General features: G+C 36.6%; 1 protein-coding gene across 1 annotated transcript in view; it reads left to right on the forward strand.

Moving 5' to 3' along the window:
* OGA (O-GlcNAcase) overlaps positions 1-13,888 on the forward strand; it is a 32,413-nt gene extending 18,525 nt beyond the window's left edge. Inside the window, exons 11-16 of the mRNA XM_039331138.1 lie at positions 3,718-3,803; positions 4,654-4,758; positions 5,395-5,480; positions 7,395-7,587; positions 9,639-9,798; positions 10,426-13,888. Coding sequence (XP_039187072.1) covers positions 3,718-3,803; positions 4,654-4,758; positions 5,395-5,480; positions 7,395-7,587; positions 9,639-9,798; positions 10,426-10,562 — 767 coding nt within the window. The 3' untranslated portion in view covers positions 10,563-13,888. The remainder of the gene's footprint in view (positions 1-3,717; positions 3,804-4,653; positions 4,759-5,394; positions 5,481-7,394; positions 7,588-9,638; positions 9,799-10,425) is intronic.

The raw sequence follows: 13,888 nt of genomic DNA on the forward strand, positions 1-13,888 counted from the left end.
TTGATTTTTATATATATATATATATTTTCCTTGGGCTAATTAATCTGAAAGTTTATTTCTGAAATATGAGTTTTGACTCAGACTGAATGCACACTGGACTACATTATTTAGAATTTTCAGGCTTCTAGCAGAATTGGAAATGACACTATGAAATGTGACCATACCTCAGCTATCTGCTGCTTGCTCTGTTTCAATAATGTTATTGCTGTCTTTAACAGAAGAGTTGCAGATGTGACCTTTCACTGGGCTTGGCCAAGAGGGAGCCGAGCTTTGTAGCCTTTCTCTGCGCATGCGAGCTTTAGCATAAGGCTATTCTGGTGCAAAAGTGATTTGCTTTGACACTTGCAAGGAGCCTAATTTTGGGCAAGGGTAAGACATTACAGAGCTCTGGAGTCTGCTTTTATGCTAGACTGGTGGTTTCTGAAGCCAAAACCAAGAGCTATTTTTTTTTTTTTTTTTTTGTCTGCAGCTTTTTAAAAATTAAATATTTTTGGGAATAGCACCAGCATGGCCTGGGTTCCTCTAGTGACCTCATTTCACTTTCAGGTTTCAATCCAGCTGTAAGGAAATACGCTGTGGACTTGTTTGATGTACACAGCAGGCAGCAAAACTGATGGTTTCTTGTCACCATTTCTGTAGTAGTCACAAATATCTTCATCAGCTCACTACTCTGTATTGGATCAGCCTACAGTTCTTGGATCACATAAGTCATTAAGATTATATAAATAGTTGCATAAAATAGAACCTTGGATTGAAACTTAAGATAGCCAACACTTTTGAGCTTTTAGTGTGTAGAATTTTTGCAATGGGAGTAATTTTTCCCAGATAAAAAAGTGAATCATTCAGAGTTAGAACATTATAGTAGCACACATTGTGTGAATATATTTTTGTGAAGAATTTGACTTATTTTGCTTCCATGTTCACCTTGGATTAAGTTTAGAGATTATAATTTCCAAGAAAAGAACAAGAAAATAGCATTAGGCAATCCTTATTGTCTTTAAAATATTTTTTCTATTATAAAGACAAAAAGAGATACACCAATTAGAAAGTTACACAGTTGGATAAAAACATTATTCTCTGACAATTCATTAAACATTGTCAGCTAACTTGCTAAGACAAAAACAGCACTGCATGGATATGTAGGTTAAGATTATGATTTCTCTTCAAGCTAAAATGTCTCTGCAATTACTTTACTGCAATTCAGTGACAAACTAATCAAGTCAAAAGATTAGGCTTGTTAAACAGAAGATAAAGGCTAAATTTGTTTTATAAAGATAACGGGCCAATATAAGGGACTAGAAATACAAAATTTCCATTTGATAGAATTGTATACTGAGGGGAATTTCTTAGAACAACTAATTCAACCTCTGCATGTGTAGGGAAATCAGTTAAACCATATTTAAGAGATGGCTGTTCAGTCTCTTCTTAAAAACCTTCTGGGATGGAGAACCCACAGCCTCAACAGATAGACTGTTTCAGCTTCTAAATTTTTAGAAATACAGAGTAAGCAATCTAAATTGACAAATATATGCTGCTTATAGCATGCTGTGCAATTTTGTAAGTAAAAATACAGGCACACAGCAAGTCATGGTATCCCTATGCAACATAGAAATAGTGGCATTGTTTTCATAGGGTAGAAATCAATGGATTGAGCATGGGATTCCAAACTATGAGGCAATATTATTTGAAGTAACTGAATAATACGCATTACCTTCTGAATAAAAGATGCTGGGAGCCTATGTGAGCATTAAAATCAAGACTAAAGTTACCTAGCAGTAATTTTCTTAATGAACTAAGTATGTCATTCTATTTTACTGTGGAGCTAAACCAGACAGAACTGTAATAGTAAGTAAAATAGGTTCTCAAGCTACTAATTGATTCTTGAAAAAATAAAATTTAAATCCAAAAGCTTAACAAACAAAATTTAATATAAATAAAATCCACTAGAATATACACTCTTTTATATTTTAGCTATACAGGTTGCTCCACTTGGTGCTCTCTTGACAGTAATTGATCACCTTTTTTGTGCATTTCATGTTCTACTCTACACTTTACCCATACAAGGGGTTAAATAAATGGTGAATTCTGACTGATACCAATGGTTACTGATTTTTAGTTGATATCATTTATATAATAAAACATAGATTTTTAGTTATAACAGCACAAAATATTAAACTGCAATGTACAAAAAGTTAAATCGGAACAGTATCAGTGAATGTTCAAATGCTTAGTGGTCCACTGAAGGCTGATTTTCTTACTTTTTCTTGCAATCCAGCTAGCATTCAGTTTATATAACTAGCGTAGATAATTCTACTATGGATTACTAATGCCTTCTACTGTCTTCTTCCCCAATGTGTGCAGATGGGAGAATCTTCAGCACAAGTGTCTACTGCTATTGGATGGACCACGCCAGATGCTTTCAGCGGGTCGTGATTAATAAATTTAACATGGGAAAGTTCTGATTGTGAGGCAGCTCAGATTAGGGTTGTAGGCATGGGCTGAAGTCACATTTGCGCAGCGACTTAGGCATTAACTCTTGATTTTCATTCATACAGCTCTTCATTCATGCAGCTCTATAAAATGTACAATAGCTGAAGTGCTAGTTACAGTGTAATCTCAAAGGAGAAATATTTCAAGTTATCTGTGAAGGGGTTCTGTATAAAGTCTCCATATATGAGAGACTAGCAAATAGAAGCAGTTGAAGCTCAAACTGGGCTCTTTGGGTCACTTCAAGCTTGCTGTGTTAAAGGCTTGCTTTTATAATTTGAAACCAAGGAACAATATCTAGCTTGATTCGCTTTGAGACTGCCTGGCTAGCATGATGTGTGTGACTACTGATCTGAGATTGTTACTTGAACAGGAAGTAGATTGCTGTCCACAAGAAGAAACAAACTTGCGCAGCTTATCTTATCAGAAAACTAGATGGGTGATATACTCTTCACATCATTTATTTATCTCCTCTTTGAGAGCTTAATTATACTGATTGGTTTTCTAATGTCTTAAACAGAATTTTCTTCAGAATTGAATCACAATTTAAAGTTTATCGCTTCATTCTTGATTATGCCAAAAATTATAAAGGCATATGGTAAGGCTGGCTGTCAGAAATTACACCGTTTCTAATATAATTGTGGAGTAATTGTAACTGAAGCCATTGTTGCCTTTCTTGGTAATGAAGTGTATGCTGTGTTGTGTGGTTGAGAAGTAGATAATATTGGTTTCTAATCTCTGAAAAAGAGGTTTTTGTTCTGCATAGCTGTTTGGGCTATATTATCTCATACCAGACCTAGTTTTCTGGCAAGGTTTAAACCATATGAACATGTGACTTCAGACAGGTCCAAGTATTTTTAAAGGGCTGTGGTAATGGCTAGTAACTGTACGTCCCTTACTGGGTGAAACCAGACATTTGTTTCCTTATATGTTGTATATTTCATGTACCTGTATCAAATGGAGCATCTTAGCAGCTTTTAGCAGTAGTAGACTGTCTGCGCTCTAAAGCTATCATTGTAACATTCTTTTGATTTTATTAATAAAGAAGACAAGCGCCTTATGATTAGGAAGCTATGTACTGTGCAACATTATTACAGCCCAGCAAGCTTTTGGATAATAGCTCAGTTAGAGAGCTTTTCCCACAAATATGTGTTAGCTTGTTGGACATTTTAGTATCTCAGGACAATCCCCCTTCTCGTAACATTCTCCGCTTGGATCTGATCTCCACAGGGTGTCGTAGTCAATCTTCAGCACAGTTCTTAAGTGGAGACCAAGAACCCTGGGCCTTTAGAGGTGGTCTAGCAGGAGAGTTCCAGGTATCAATATGAATTCACAACTGAATGACATTGTCTTTGTTTGAGAAATCTTTTTTTTTTTTTTTTTGCACATCGGAGGGCTTGAAGGCTTGGTCTGCCGAAGGCTTTCTGGTTCAAAACCCAAATAGCCTAATAGGTTGTTTTAAAATAATTTTCCTCCCATTTCTACAGTAATATCCCAAGGAGATGCTGCCATTCCCACGCGCATGCGAAGCGCAGCGGCTTTAGTTGTACATTTCACATTGTTTCTTTGCAGGTCGCACAGCGTTTTTATCTGCGCCCGCAATTGCACAATGCGCGCCTGCTTGTCTTCCAGTGAGAACTCCATGAGCAAAAAGATCGTGATGTAGTGTAGTTAAGAACTCTTTCAAAGCAAACATTGGTTGCATTCTTGACAAAGCAATTGGAAAATCAGTTTTAAAAGTGGTTTTTTTCTGTGTTTGAATTTGTTCATGGACTTTTCAGGGGCTTACTTTCTTCCCCCTCACAGGTGCTCTCTGCGCACAGCCAATTGAGTCAGCACGTTGTTTTGGGTTAGTGTCTCTGGCCAGTTAACCCTCTTCAGACCAAACCTTTCCTCCTGGCACATGGCTATCTTATGCTGAGAACATAGATGAGATTTGGCAAGATAATACTAAAGCAAAAAATAAGTTTAATGTTAAGTGCTGTAACAGTTGTGTATCTTAGACTTCTATTCAGATAAAATGGTCCTTACGTTTGTAAAGCCTGCAAAACCCTATCTTCCTCTGGGGTGCCTGCAATACCAAAAGTTATCTTGGGAGTCTGCAGTGCGCACCCAAGAATGTATTGTCTCTTGCTTCTCACTTACATCAACTTTTTATTTTCACAGCGTTTGCTGCCTATTGAAGGAGCAAATGACCTCTTCTTTCAGCCTCCTCCTCTGACTCCTACTTCCAAAATCTACACCATCAGGCCCTATTTTCCTAAAGATGAGGTAACCTAAATTCTTTTGTGGTCTTATGAAAACTCGATTTTTGAGAGAACATCTTAATCTAGGCAACTGTTTCCTTTTTCCAGAAAGGTTATTATTGAAGTAAGTTTAAATGATGCACTCCAGGTTCATTGTAAATAACATGCAGTCCTGGCATTGTTTATGCCAAAATTTTCCCAAATGGTAGAATATAGTTAGTTTGCTGCTATTATTGTATTTCTAAAAAAAATTGTAAGTATTCTTGATACTTGGCTGATTGCCTTCATAATACACCTGAATCAGAACTTCGCATATCCCTGATACTTTGAAAACTAAGTCTGAACGTTTTTAATGTTGAGTTTTGTAATGCCAAATCAAAGAAAATGGAAGACTAATGTTATACATCAATATCCTTTCAATTCTGTCCAGTGAATTTCAGTGCTGAGTGGAGTTTTCAAGAGTATTTTTTTATATAAATCCAACTTAATTTATATTACATTTTATTGTCAGTAATTGCAAAATCTGTGAAATATGAATTGTTACAGAACCGTGACTCTAATAAATGAGTATGTCTGTTTCATATTGGAATAGTATGACTCCCAAAGAAAAATAACATGCTGTCACAGAGTTTAAATATATTTTTATGTATTGTGTCTTTAGGCATCAGTGTACAAGATTTGTAGAGAAATGTATAATGATGAAACTGATCAGCCTTTTCATAGTCAACCAGATCTAATTGGAGACAAGTATGTATTATTTTGACAGAAATTTGATTGTATTGGGTTTATATTCTATTTGTACAGCATTGTATACCTCTTCCTATCAAAAACTGTAATACAATTCATTGTATATTACATTTGTGCATTGTGACATTTTTGTAGTTTTCACAGCTATGGTGACACGGGGTTAACTAATTATTGGTCATACATTACAAATGTTTAAGATTCTCATTTCTGAAAGCAACTAAAAATCTCAGAGAAAAAGCCCTAAAAGTTTTAAATCATGTATCTGACTATTAAATATTTAGGAATTAGAAGCAAACAAATTTATATAGCATGAACTATGAATATAATATAAACATTTCTCCTGAAGTTAATAAACTTTGGATGACTTTCAAAGCCTAATACTGCAGTTAACTTAGAGAGAACTATTTACTTTACATTGCTAAGTTGAGGTAGGGATATATAGTCATTATAGGGTTGTGTACAATGTGATTGTCAGCTGTGGTTAAAGGGTGATGATAAAAGGAAAGTGTTGGGAATCAGGAAGGAGTGTGCAAATTGGTTGGATATACCAAACTAGAACTCAGGAGTGGCGCTAAGAAAAGGTGGGGAACGGAAGCTACTGGAAAGATAGGTAGATGAACCTGTGCATGTGGCATACAGAAGGGAATGGGAGAAAGGGTCTTGCTTTATTCATTTAGTAAGACCCATCCAGATTTATTTTTTCAAAGAAAACCTGATTTGTTCTGAGTTTCAGTTTGGCTAAGCAGTTCAGCCAAACTTCGAGGCACAGCATTTTTCACATTTGAAACAAAACATTTGCCATGTCATGCAGACCCGTGATTCATTGACTCTCACCTCACTAGGTTATCCTTGTTGCTACATTAGTTTAACTTACAAAATTAATTAGTGAGTGGAAATGTGAAAGAGCCATATTAGAAAAGGTTAAATTATGAGTGTGTGTGTGTGTGTGTACACACACACACACACATACATACTTATACATATATACAGGTTTTAATAACGAAGAAAGATTCATATTAAATAAGTTTGATTTCTGAAATATAATCATGCAAAGTTGTTTCATTATTAAGTATTTGGCTTAAGTAGGATTATTAGTTTTAGTCCCTAACTGGAACATTTGAGATTTCTCTCAACTAATATCTATTGCTTTGTTATTTTTCTGCTGAATGTTTTTCTTCAAGTGGAATGTCTTGCTAGGGTGGTATGCATATCTTGCAGTTATAATTGTTCAAATCTTCTGTCACTGTTCCATATCAGGAACTTAATATTAGAATGTTGAGATCAACAAAATACTGGTACAAAAGGCAGATATTTTATAAAAAAATTCACTCTTCGGAAATTTCTTTCATGTTAGTATTATAATTTAGGGGAAACAGATTGTTGTGCTATTCTTTAGTAGATCTAGCTTTACTATTTTACTTGTCCTTTTCCTTTTCATGCTTGATCTAGAGTTTCAAGTTTAAGAAATGACTAGTTCAGATCTGTTTTCTTAATATCTAAGCTAAGGCAGCTTTTTCCGAATGCTCTTTAAATCCACTTTGGTGTGTATTTTCCTGAACTGGTATGGCCTCATCTTCTCTTTTTGCCATTCCTCTACAGTTTTTTCAAAATTTCCCATAAGATATTACCAGATTCTTTAAGTTTTTAAATATCAGTTTCATTAGAAAGCATAACACATATCCTACTAGCCTTTAATCATACAGTAACAGAATATTTTTGGTTTGAAGGTGTTGTGTAATATGCACAGGTTTTACTGATTTCATTCAGATCTTCCACATTTTGTTCCCATGCATTATATCAGTGGTTTTGCTTTTCTGTGGGTGTCTTTTGGGGCTGTTGTCTATTATTTAATGTAGTTTTTGTGATTTAAGTTTTTGTTGCTTTTGGTCTCATTCACTATTCCTTTCCTCTCAGGCTGGTGGGTGGCTTGCTTTCTCTGAGTCCAGATTACTGCTTTGTTCTGGAAGATGAAGATGGCATCTGTGGTTATGCACTGGGTACTGTTGATGTAAACCCTTTCATTAAAAAATGTAAAATTGCCTGGATTCCTTTCATGCAGGAGAAATATAGCAAGCCAAGTGGCGATAAGGAACTATCAGAGGCTGAGGTTAGTCATGCCAGTTTATGTATGATTTGAACAAGTAATATGAGTACATGCTTCAGTGAGAACAATTTATGCAGGTCAAATTTTAGACTTACAAAGTTTATTAATGCACATGATAAAAAGTTACTACTGTGTTTCTCCGAAAATAAGACCCACTCCCAAAATACACCCTAGCCTGATATTTTGGGGTGGGCCTAATATAAGCTCTGCCCCCAAAATAAGCCCAGGGAGATGGGTATGGCTAGCACAAGAGTGAGTGTGCGGGAGCCGACAGTGTCCAGCAGTAGCTGAAACCCGCCAGCTCCTTGGCACAGCACAGGTATGTCCGAGCACAAAGGAAGCAGGCAATTCTGGTGCAGCCAAGCTAAGAGATGGTGGGACAGAGTGGGTGGCGCTTCGGGATCACCTGCCTCCCCCCCATGTGCCTCTGCTGCCGTCCCTCAAGCCTCCCATGAGCCAAGAGGGTTGCGCAGCACATCCAGATTGCCTGCCTCCCCCTGTTCCTCTGGCTCTGCCACACACTTTTTGCTCAGAGGGAGACTGGAAGCTTTGTCTGCTTGCAAATGCCCCATTTGTAAGCAGACAAGGCTTCCAATCTTTCTCTGGGTGAAATATGTTTGGGCGCCTAAGGGGCACTTGGGAATGGAGCAAATCGCTCTGTTTCCAAGTGCCCCTATAGGCGCCCAAACACTTTTCGCCCAGGTGGAGAAATGATGGAGACTGGACGCTTTGCCTGCTTGCAAATGGAGCGCTTTGAAATGGAGCGATTAGCAAATAGATGAAGCTTCCAGTCTCCCATCATTTCTCCATTTGAGCAAAAAGTGTGTCTGCTCTGGGAAGCCCTTATAAGCCATTACGGCTGCGGGCAAGCAGATGGAGGGAGCAGGCGGGCGGCTGCAAAATAAGACCTAACGGGTCTTTTGGTCTAAAAAAGAATATAAGACCCCACGGTATAAATTAATTTAGCTCTTTGCCTCAAAAAATGTTTATTAATACATATATCCTCAGTTTACTGTTTGAATTTGAATTGAAAAGATTGGATTTCATTCTTAAAAATTACCTTGAATTATTGTTTGTCATAGCAACCATTTTTATATGTATATGTAACATTTTCCACAAATGGAGCAGCTGATTTTGAGTGGCCCAGGAAGAAATAATTCAGCATGAGGGGAAATGGAGAAAAAGCCAGGGCCTGATGGCTGTAGGGAGGCACAGGGAAAATTGGAACTCTAGTGCAGTGGTTCTCAACCTTTTTAATGCCGCGATCCCCCCCCCCACTGGTCGTAAGTCGAGGGCTACTCAACCAGTCGTAAGTCAAGGACTACTCAACTGGTGCAGCACCGTTTGCAGAATGGGACTTTTGGTGGGCTCAGCAGGGCAGAGACAGCCTGGACAATTTCTATTGGCTTTTGAAAGCCAATAGAATTAGACTCTATTCGAGAGAGTCTATTCTATTAGCTTTCAAAAGCCAATAGAATAAAAGGGAGTAGCACAGCTAAGGAAAAGGGGGAAAAATGGCAGACTGCGTTGTTTGGCGACCCCTGTGAAATGGTCGTTCGACCCCAAATGGGGTCCCGACCCACAGGTTGAGAACCACTGCTCTAGTGGAACACAGTCCTCAATTTACAACAATTTGTTTAATGATTGTTCGAAGTTACAGTGGCATCAAAAAGAGTGACTTATGACTAGTGTTCACACCTCCAACCATTGCAGCATTCCATGGTCGCATGATCAGAATTTGAGCGCTTGGCAATTGGCTTGTATTTATGATGGTTGCACTATCCTGGGGTCATCTGATCACCATTTGTAACCTTCTCAGCCGGCTTCAAACAAGCAAAAGTCAGTGGGGAAAGCCAAATTTGCTTAGTGTATGATACACTTAACAACTGCAGTAACTCACTCAACAACTATGACAAAAAGTCATCGAATGGGACAAAACTCACTTAATTGCCTTGTTTTAACAACAAATTTTGGGCTCAATTTTGGACGTAAGTTGAGGACTACCTGCATTGCCCTATTTCCTCCTGAATTTTGTTTGTATTTGTATATTATAGAAAATCATGCTGAGCTTTCACGAGGAGCAAGACGTTCTGCCAGAAACATTCCTTGCCAACTTCCCATCACTGATAAAGATGGATATTCATAAAAAAGTGACAGATCCAAGTGTCGCTAAAAGCATGATGGCCTGCCTACTGTCCTCTCTCAAGGCAAATGGTAAACTGCTGTTGTTGCATTTCAAGTTACCGAGGTATTAAGAGCAGTAATTACATTCTGCAGTTCAGGAAAAGTCATAACTTTACACACTTAAATATCAGGTAGGGTATGTAACTAATCAGGAATGTGCAAACCATATTCCTTGCTTATTGATACTTTCAGCACAGAGTAAAGAGGTCAGATTTGTAATCTAAGAGTGATATGTAATATTCATGTTTAAATTATCATAGTGAGTTTCACATGAAACTATTTTCCAGAAATGTTTAGAAATAGCAACGGTTCTAACTGAGGTGCATAATCCAATTAAAGCTAGTTCCATATGCCCAAGAAGTTTGAACTTTATGTTTTACAGAAAATCCTGGGGAAAAAAGTTTCAGAGCACTTTATAAGAGCTCCAGGCATGCCTGAAGTGACTTTCTGGATGCTTGGCAATTTCATGAAGACTGAAAAACTTATCATTCTGCTGTGCATGATTGGAATTTTGATCAAACTGTAGGACTGAGTGTAAAATGATCTATGCTGTTTTGTGTTCAGTCACCAGTCTAGATTCTCTTTGCTTCTGCTTTCTTACCAAATGTCTTCATTTGATTTTATTCATTTGCAAATCTCTCGTTCTCTTTTTTTTAGGTTCCCGTGGGGCTTTCTGTGAGGTGAGACCAGATGATAAAAGAATCCTGGAATTTTACAGCAAACTGGGATGCTTTGAAATAGCTAAAATGGAAGGTTTTCCAAAAGATGTTGTTATCCTTGGAAGAAGTTTGTAAGGGATTTTTTAGTGAGCATGTTGAGACTGGAGCAAACTAACAGTTGGAGAGTAGTGAGCCTGAGTTTTGTTACTGTCCGCCCTTTCAATGGCAGAAGTCAGCTGGCCTGACAGGAAAGAACCACCCATTATTACACTCTCCCGTATGCTGCTGAAAACAGTTTGAAGAATGGTTACCGGTCATCATTTCCTGGTCTTACACAAAGTGCCAAGGGATACTGCATAGCTTCAGGAAAAGATTCACAAGAATTCTCAAAGGAGGATTGGGGGCTTTTCCATCTCTGTATGCAACAGAAAGGTCAACTCCTTTGTATCATGAAGTGGGATGCAACATGGAAATGGGGTCTTGTATAGTGAAACACAGGGTACCTGTGCAGGTCATTTTATGAAAGATGAATGATAACTCATGGCTGTGTTGGCTGTTTTGCTTATTAGTAAGGAAATGGCCAGCTCCTCTAAAGAAAATTGATTAAGCTTTGTGCTTTGTAGAGATAAATTGTGCATTTGTCTATGGGGTTACTCAGTGGCAGAAATGTAAATTTCAGTGTGTAAATATATACATATATAGATATATATAAACTTGCTTAATGCTGACGCTTTGTGTTTAATTGTTTTTGTAATTATTTTGCTTTCCAAAGCAAAGTGTAATTATTCTGAGACAGCACCTTCAATTTCAAAAAAAAAAAACAGGCTCAGGCTTACATTATTTCTGGTCTAGTCTACTATGTTTCATATCCTTTACTAGAATGCCAGTTTGAAAGCTTTTTAAAAGTGCTGATCTAGAGGGATCGATCCTTTAGAGAATGAATTTTCAATAAATGGGTAAATATTGCTTCCTACCAAGAAAATAAAAACTTATTGACAGTCATTCTAGTGATAGCTACTGAGTTTGCTCAGCTGTGCTCAATAAATGGATGGACAAATATTACAACCTCAGCGCTCCATTCTTCCCTGTTCAGTCTCATTAAATCAGGGTCTTCAAGTCATACATATTTGTTACAGACTTCTGGGGGGGGGAATAACAGCATATTTTATATATTATTATTTAATTATTACCTAATTTTAATATTACTGCCTGTTCCAAACATTTACGGTTTTTACTGCAATCTGACAAACTGTATGCAGTTGTAGGAGGGATGATGGATGACTCTTTTGTTCTAAGAAGCTGTTAGCCAACATAATGCTTCGTTATTTTCACCTACTACAATAAACTATTTTTGTTTCCTTTGAAACTATATCTTTTTAGTAAAGATAGAAGTTGAACGGATATTGTGTGTTTTTTTTTTAATGAAATTCCATACACTTTTTAACTGGCATTTTACTGCCGTTTTAATTTGCACCCATTTCATAGAAGCTAATGTTTGGCCTTGGTTATATTTGCTTATTGATATTTGATTTTGACTTAATGAAAAGCAGAAAATTTCAGCTGCAGCAAATACATTTCATTTGAGGAGCAAAACAATGCACAAAAAGACTTTCATGGTTTTTTTATGCTTTTGAGTGAATATTAAACAGCCACTTCATTTGGTTTTAACTAGGTACCATATGTGTGTACAGTAGTTGGAATTATTGCAATTTTGTGGGGAGAGGGCATCTGGATTTTTATACTGTTAAATATAAATTTATCACTGTTATAAGTTAATTGTGTGATCTTGAAAGTTTGAGTCAGTCGCTTGTTCTGAGTGTATCAAGTGTAGCACTGACACAACTTTCAGAGATGGTATCAGTTTTCATTGCATACAGTTGGAATGCAATTTTCATGACTGTCTTTAGGTCTGTATCTATAGCAAAACAACAGATTGTAAAATTGTATTTGGAAACCATGTGAAAAATAGAATAAATTGCAAAGTCAATGTAAAGGCATGTTTTGGTATAATGTTAGAGAATGAGGAAAATTAGTGGAGAAAAATAATTTTCCTGTTGTGTTTTATAACTGTCTAATGATTGTATGGTAGCAATGAACAGTTCATATTTTGGCTCCACATTGCAGGTTTGGATATAGCAAATCTGCCTCTTGTGTTTCTCTTCGGCATGCTGTTCTGTAAATACAGATGAACATTACTGAAGGCTACTGAAGTAGGTGCTTATTCTTATTGAGGTTTCACAAATAATACCTTCTAATTTAAAAGAGAATAGTAATTCTGGGTAATAATGGTCCTTTACCAATATATGCGATCAAGACCACTGCTCACAGCACACCTCCAAAGCCCTAAAAAAAAGCTTCCCAGGATCCATCAATTAGTAATTTTCAATGTGACAGAATGAAAAATGAGGGTAAAATGTTAATGTTTTATTAATTAAATGAAAGTGAATTCTACTTTTTTTTTGCTCCAAATAATACGGGCCCTGGTTTGCCGATAGGAGAAAATATTGTAGCTTAGGATTGAGCTGTGGGGTCCTTGGTGCTCTTTGAGCTTGGTTGCTTTCTTGCAGACTTTTCATTACCAAACTAGGTAACATCATCAGTGCTAGTAGTAATGATGTCTAGTTTGGTAAAGAAAATAACCAAGCTCAGGGACTCTAGTGGTCAAAACCTAACCATAACTCTGTATTGAAGTTTATATTTTGCCCGATAGTTCTAGATAGCAGAAAGAAAAATAAAGGAGGTGGGGGAAGCTTACTTAATACTAGTCCTATCTTTTTGATTCCATTTTAGTTGATATGTTTTCAAACTGTTGGATTCCCTAATTACTAGATAAGAGAGAGAAAAAAATTCATATAATATGTCTGGATTATTTTTTTAATTCATCCTAGAATTAAATATTTTAGCATGATGAATGGAATATTTAATGAGTAAATTTTATTGTAGGTTAAATTTCTATTAAGATAGTAGAAATGTGTTACATATGAATTAACATTTGTGATATATATATATCATTTTGCTGCCATTTCTGTCCTGCAGTACAGGGGACATTGTGGTAAACTTTGTAATGCAAGTCAGTTCATTAGCCTATGCTGGTTGGGAATTACAGAAATTGTAGCCTTAACACATCCAGATAGCTGGTTTAGCCAATTAAGCGAGGACTTCAAAGGCATCAAACTGAAGTTTCATTTGCCTCGTTTGGATCGGAAATATGTCAGTTGCTCAATTTTCCAGATTAAGCTGTTTTATATATCATATTTTTTATCTTCAATTTCATACTGTACAAACAGAAAAGCATTTTTTGTGGAAAATTGCCTTCTTGGACTTCATAAAGGTTGGGAATAGTATTAACTAGATTATGTGAAATTGAAACTGTCATGTTGCTCTTTTGTCATTTGTCTGATTTTTCTTGTTCTATATTTTTAGTTCCTATTTCTAAGTTTAATAAAATATTTGACTTGGAA

The sequence above is a fragment of the Crotalus tigris genome, unplaced genomic scaffold (assembly GCF_016545835.1).
Source record: "Crotalus tigris isolate CLP2741 ecotype Arizona unplaced genomic scaffold, ASM1654583v1 scf7180000024434.1680833, whole genome shotgun sequence".
In the NCBI taxonomy this organism is placed as follows: domain Eukaryota; kingdom Metazoa; phylum Chordata; class Lepidosauria; order Squamata; family Viperidae; genus Crotalus; species Crotalus tigris.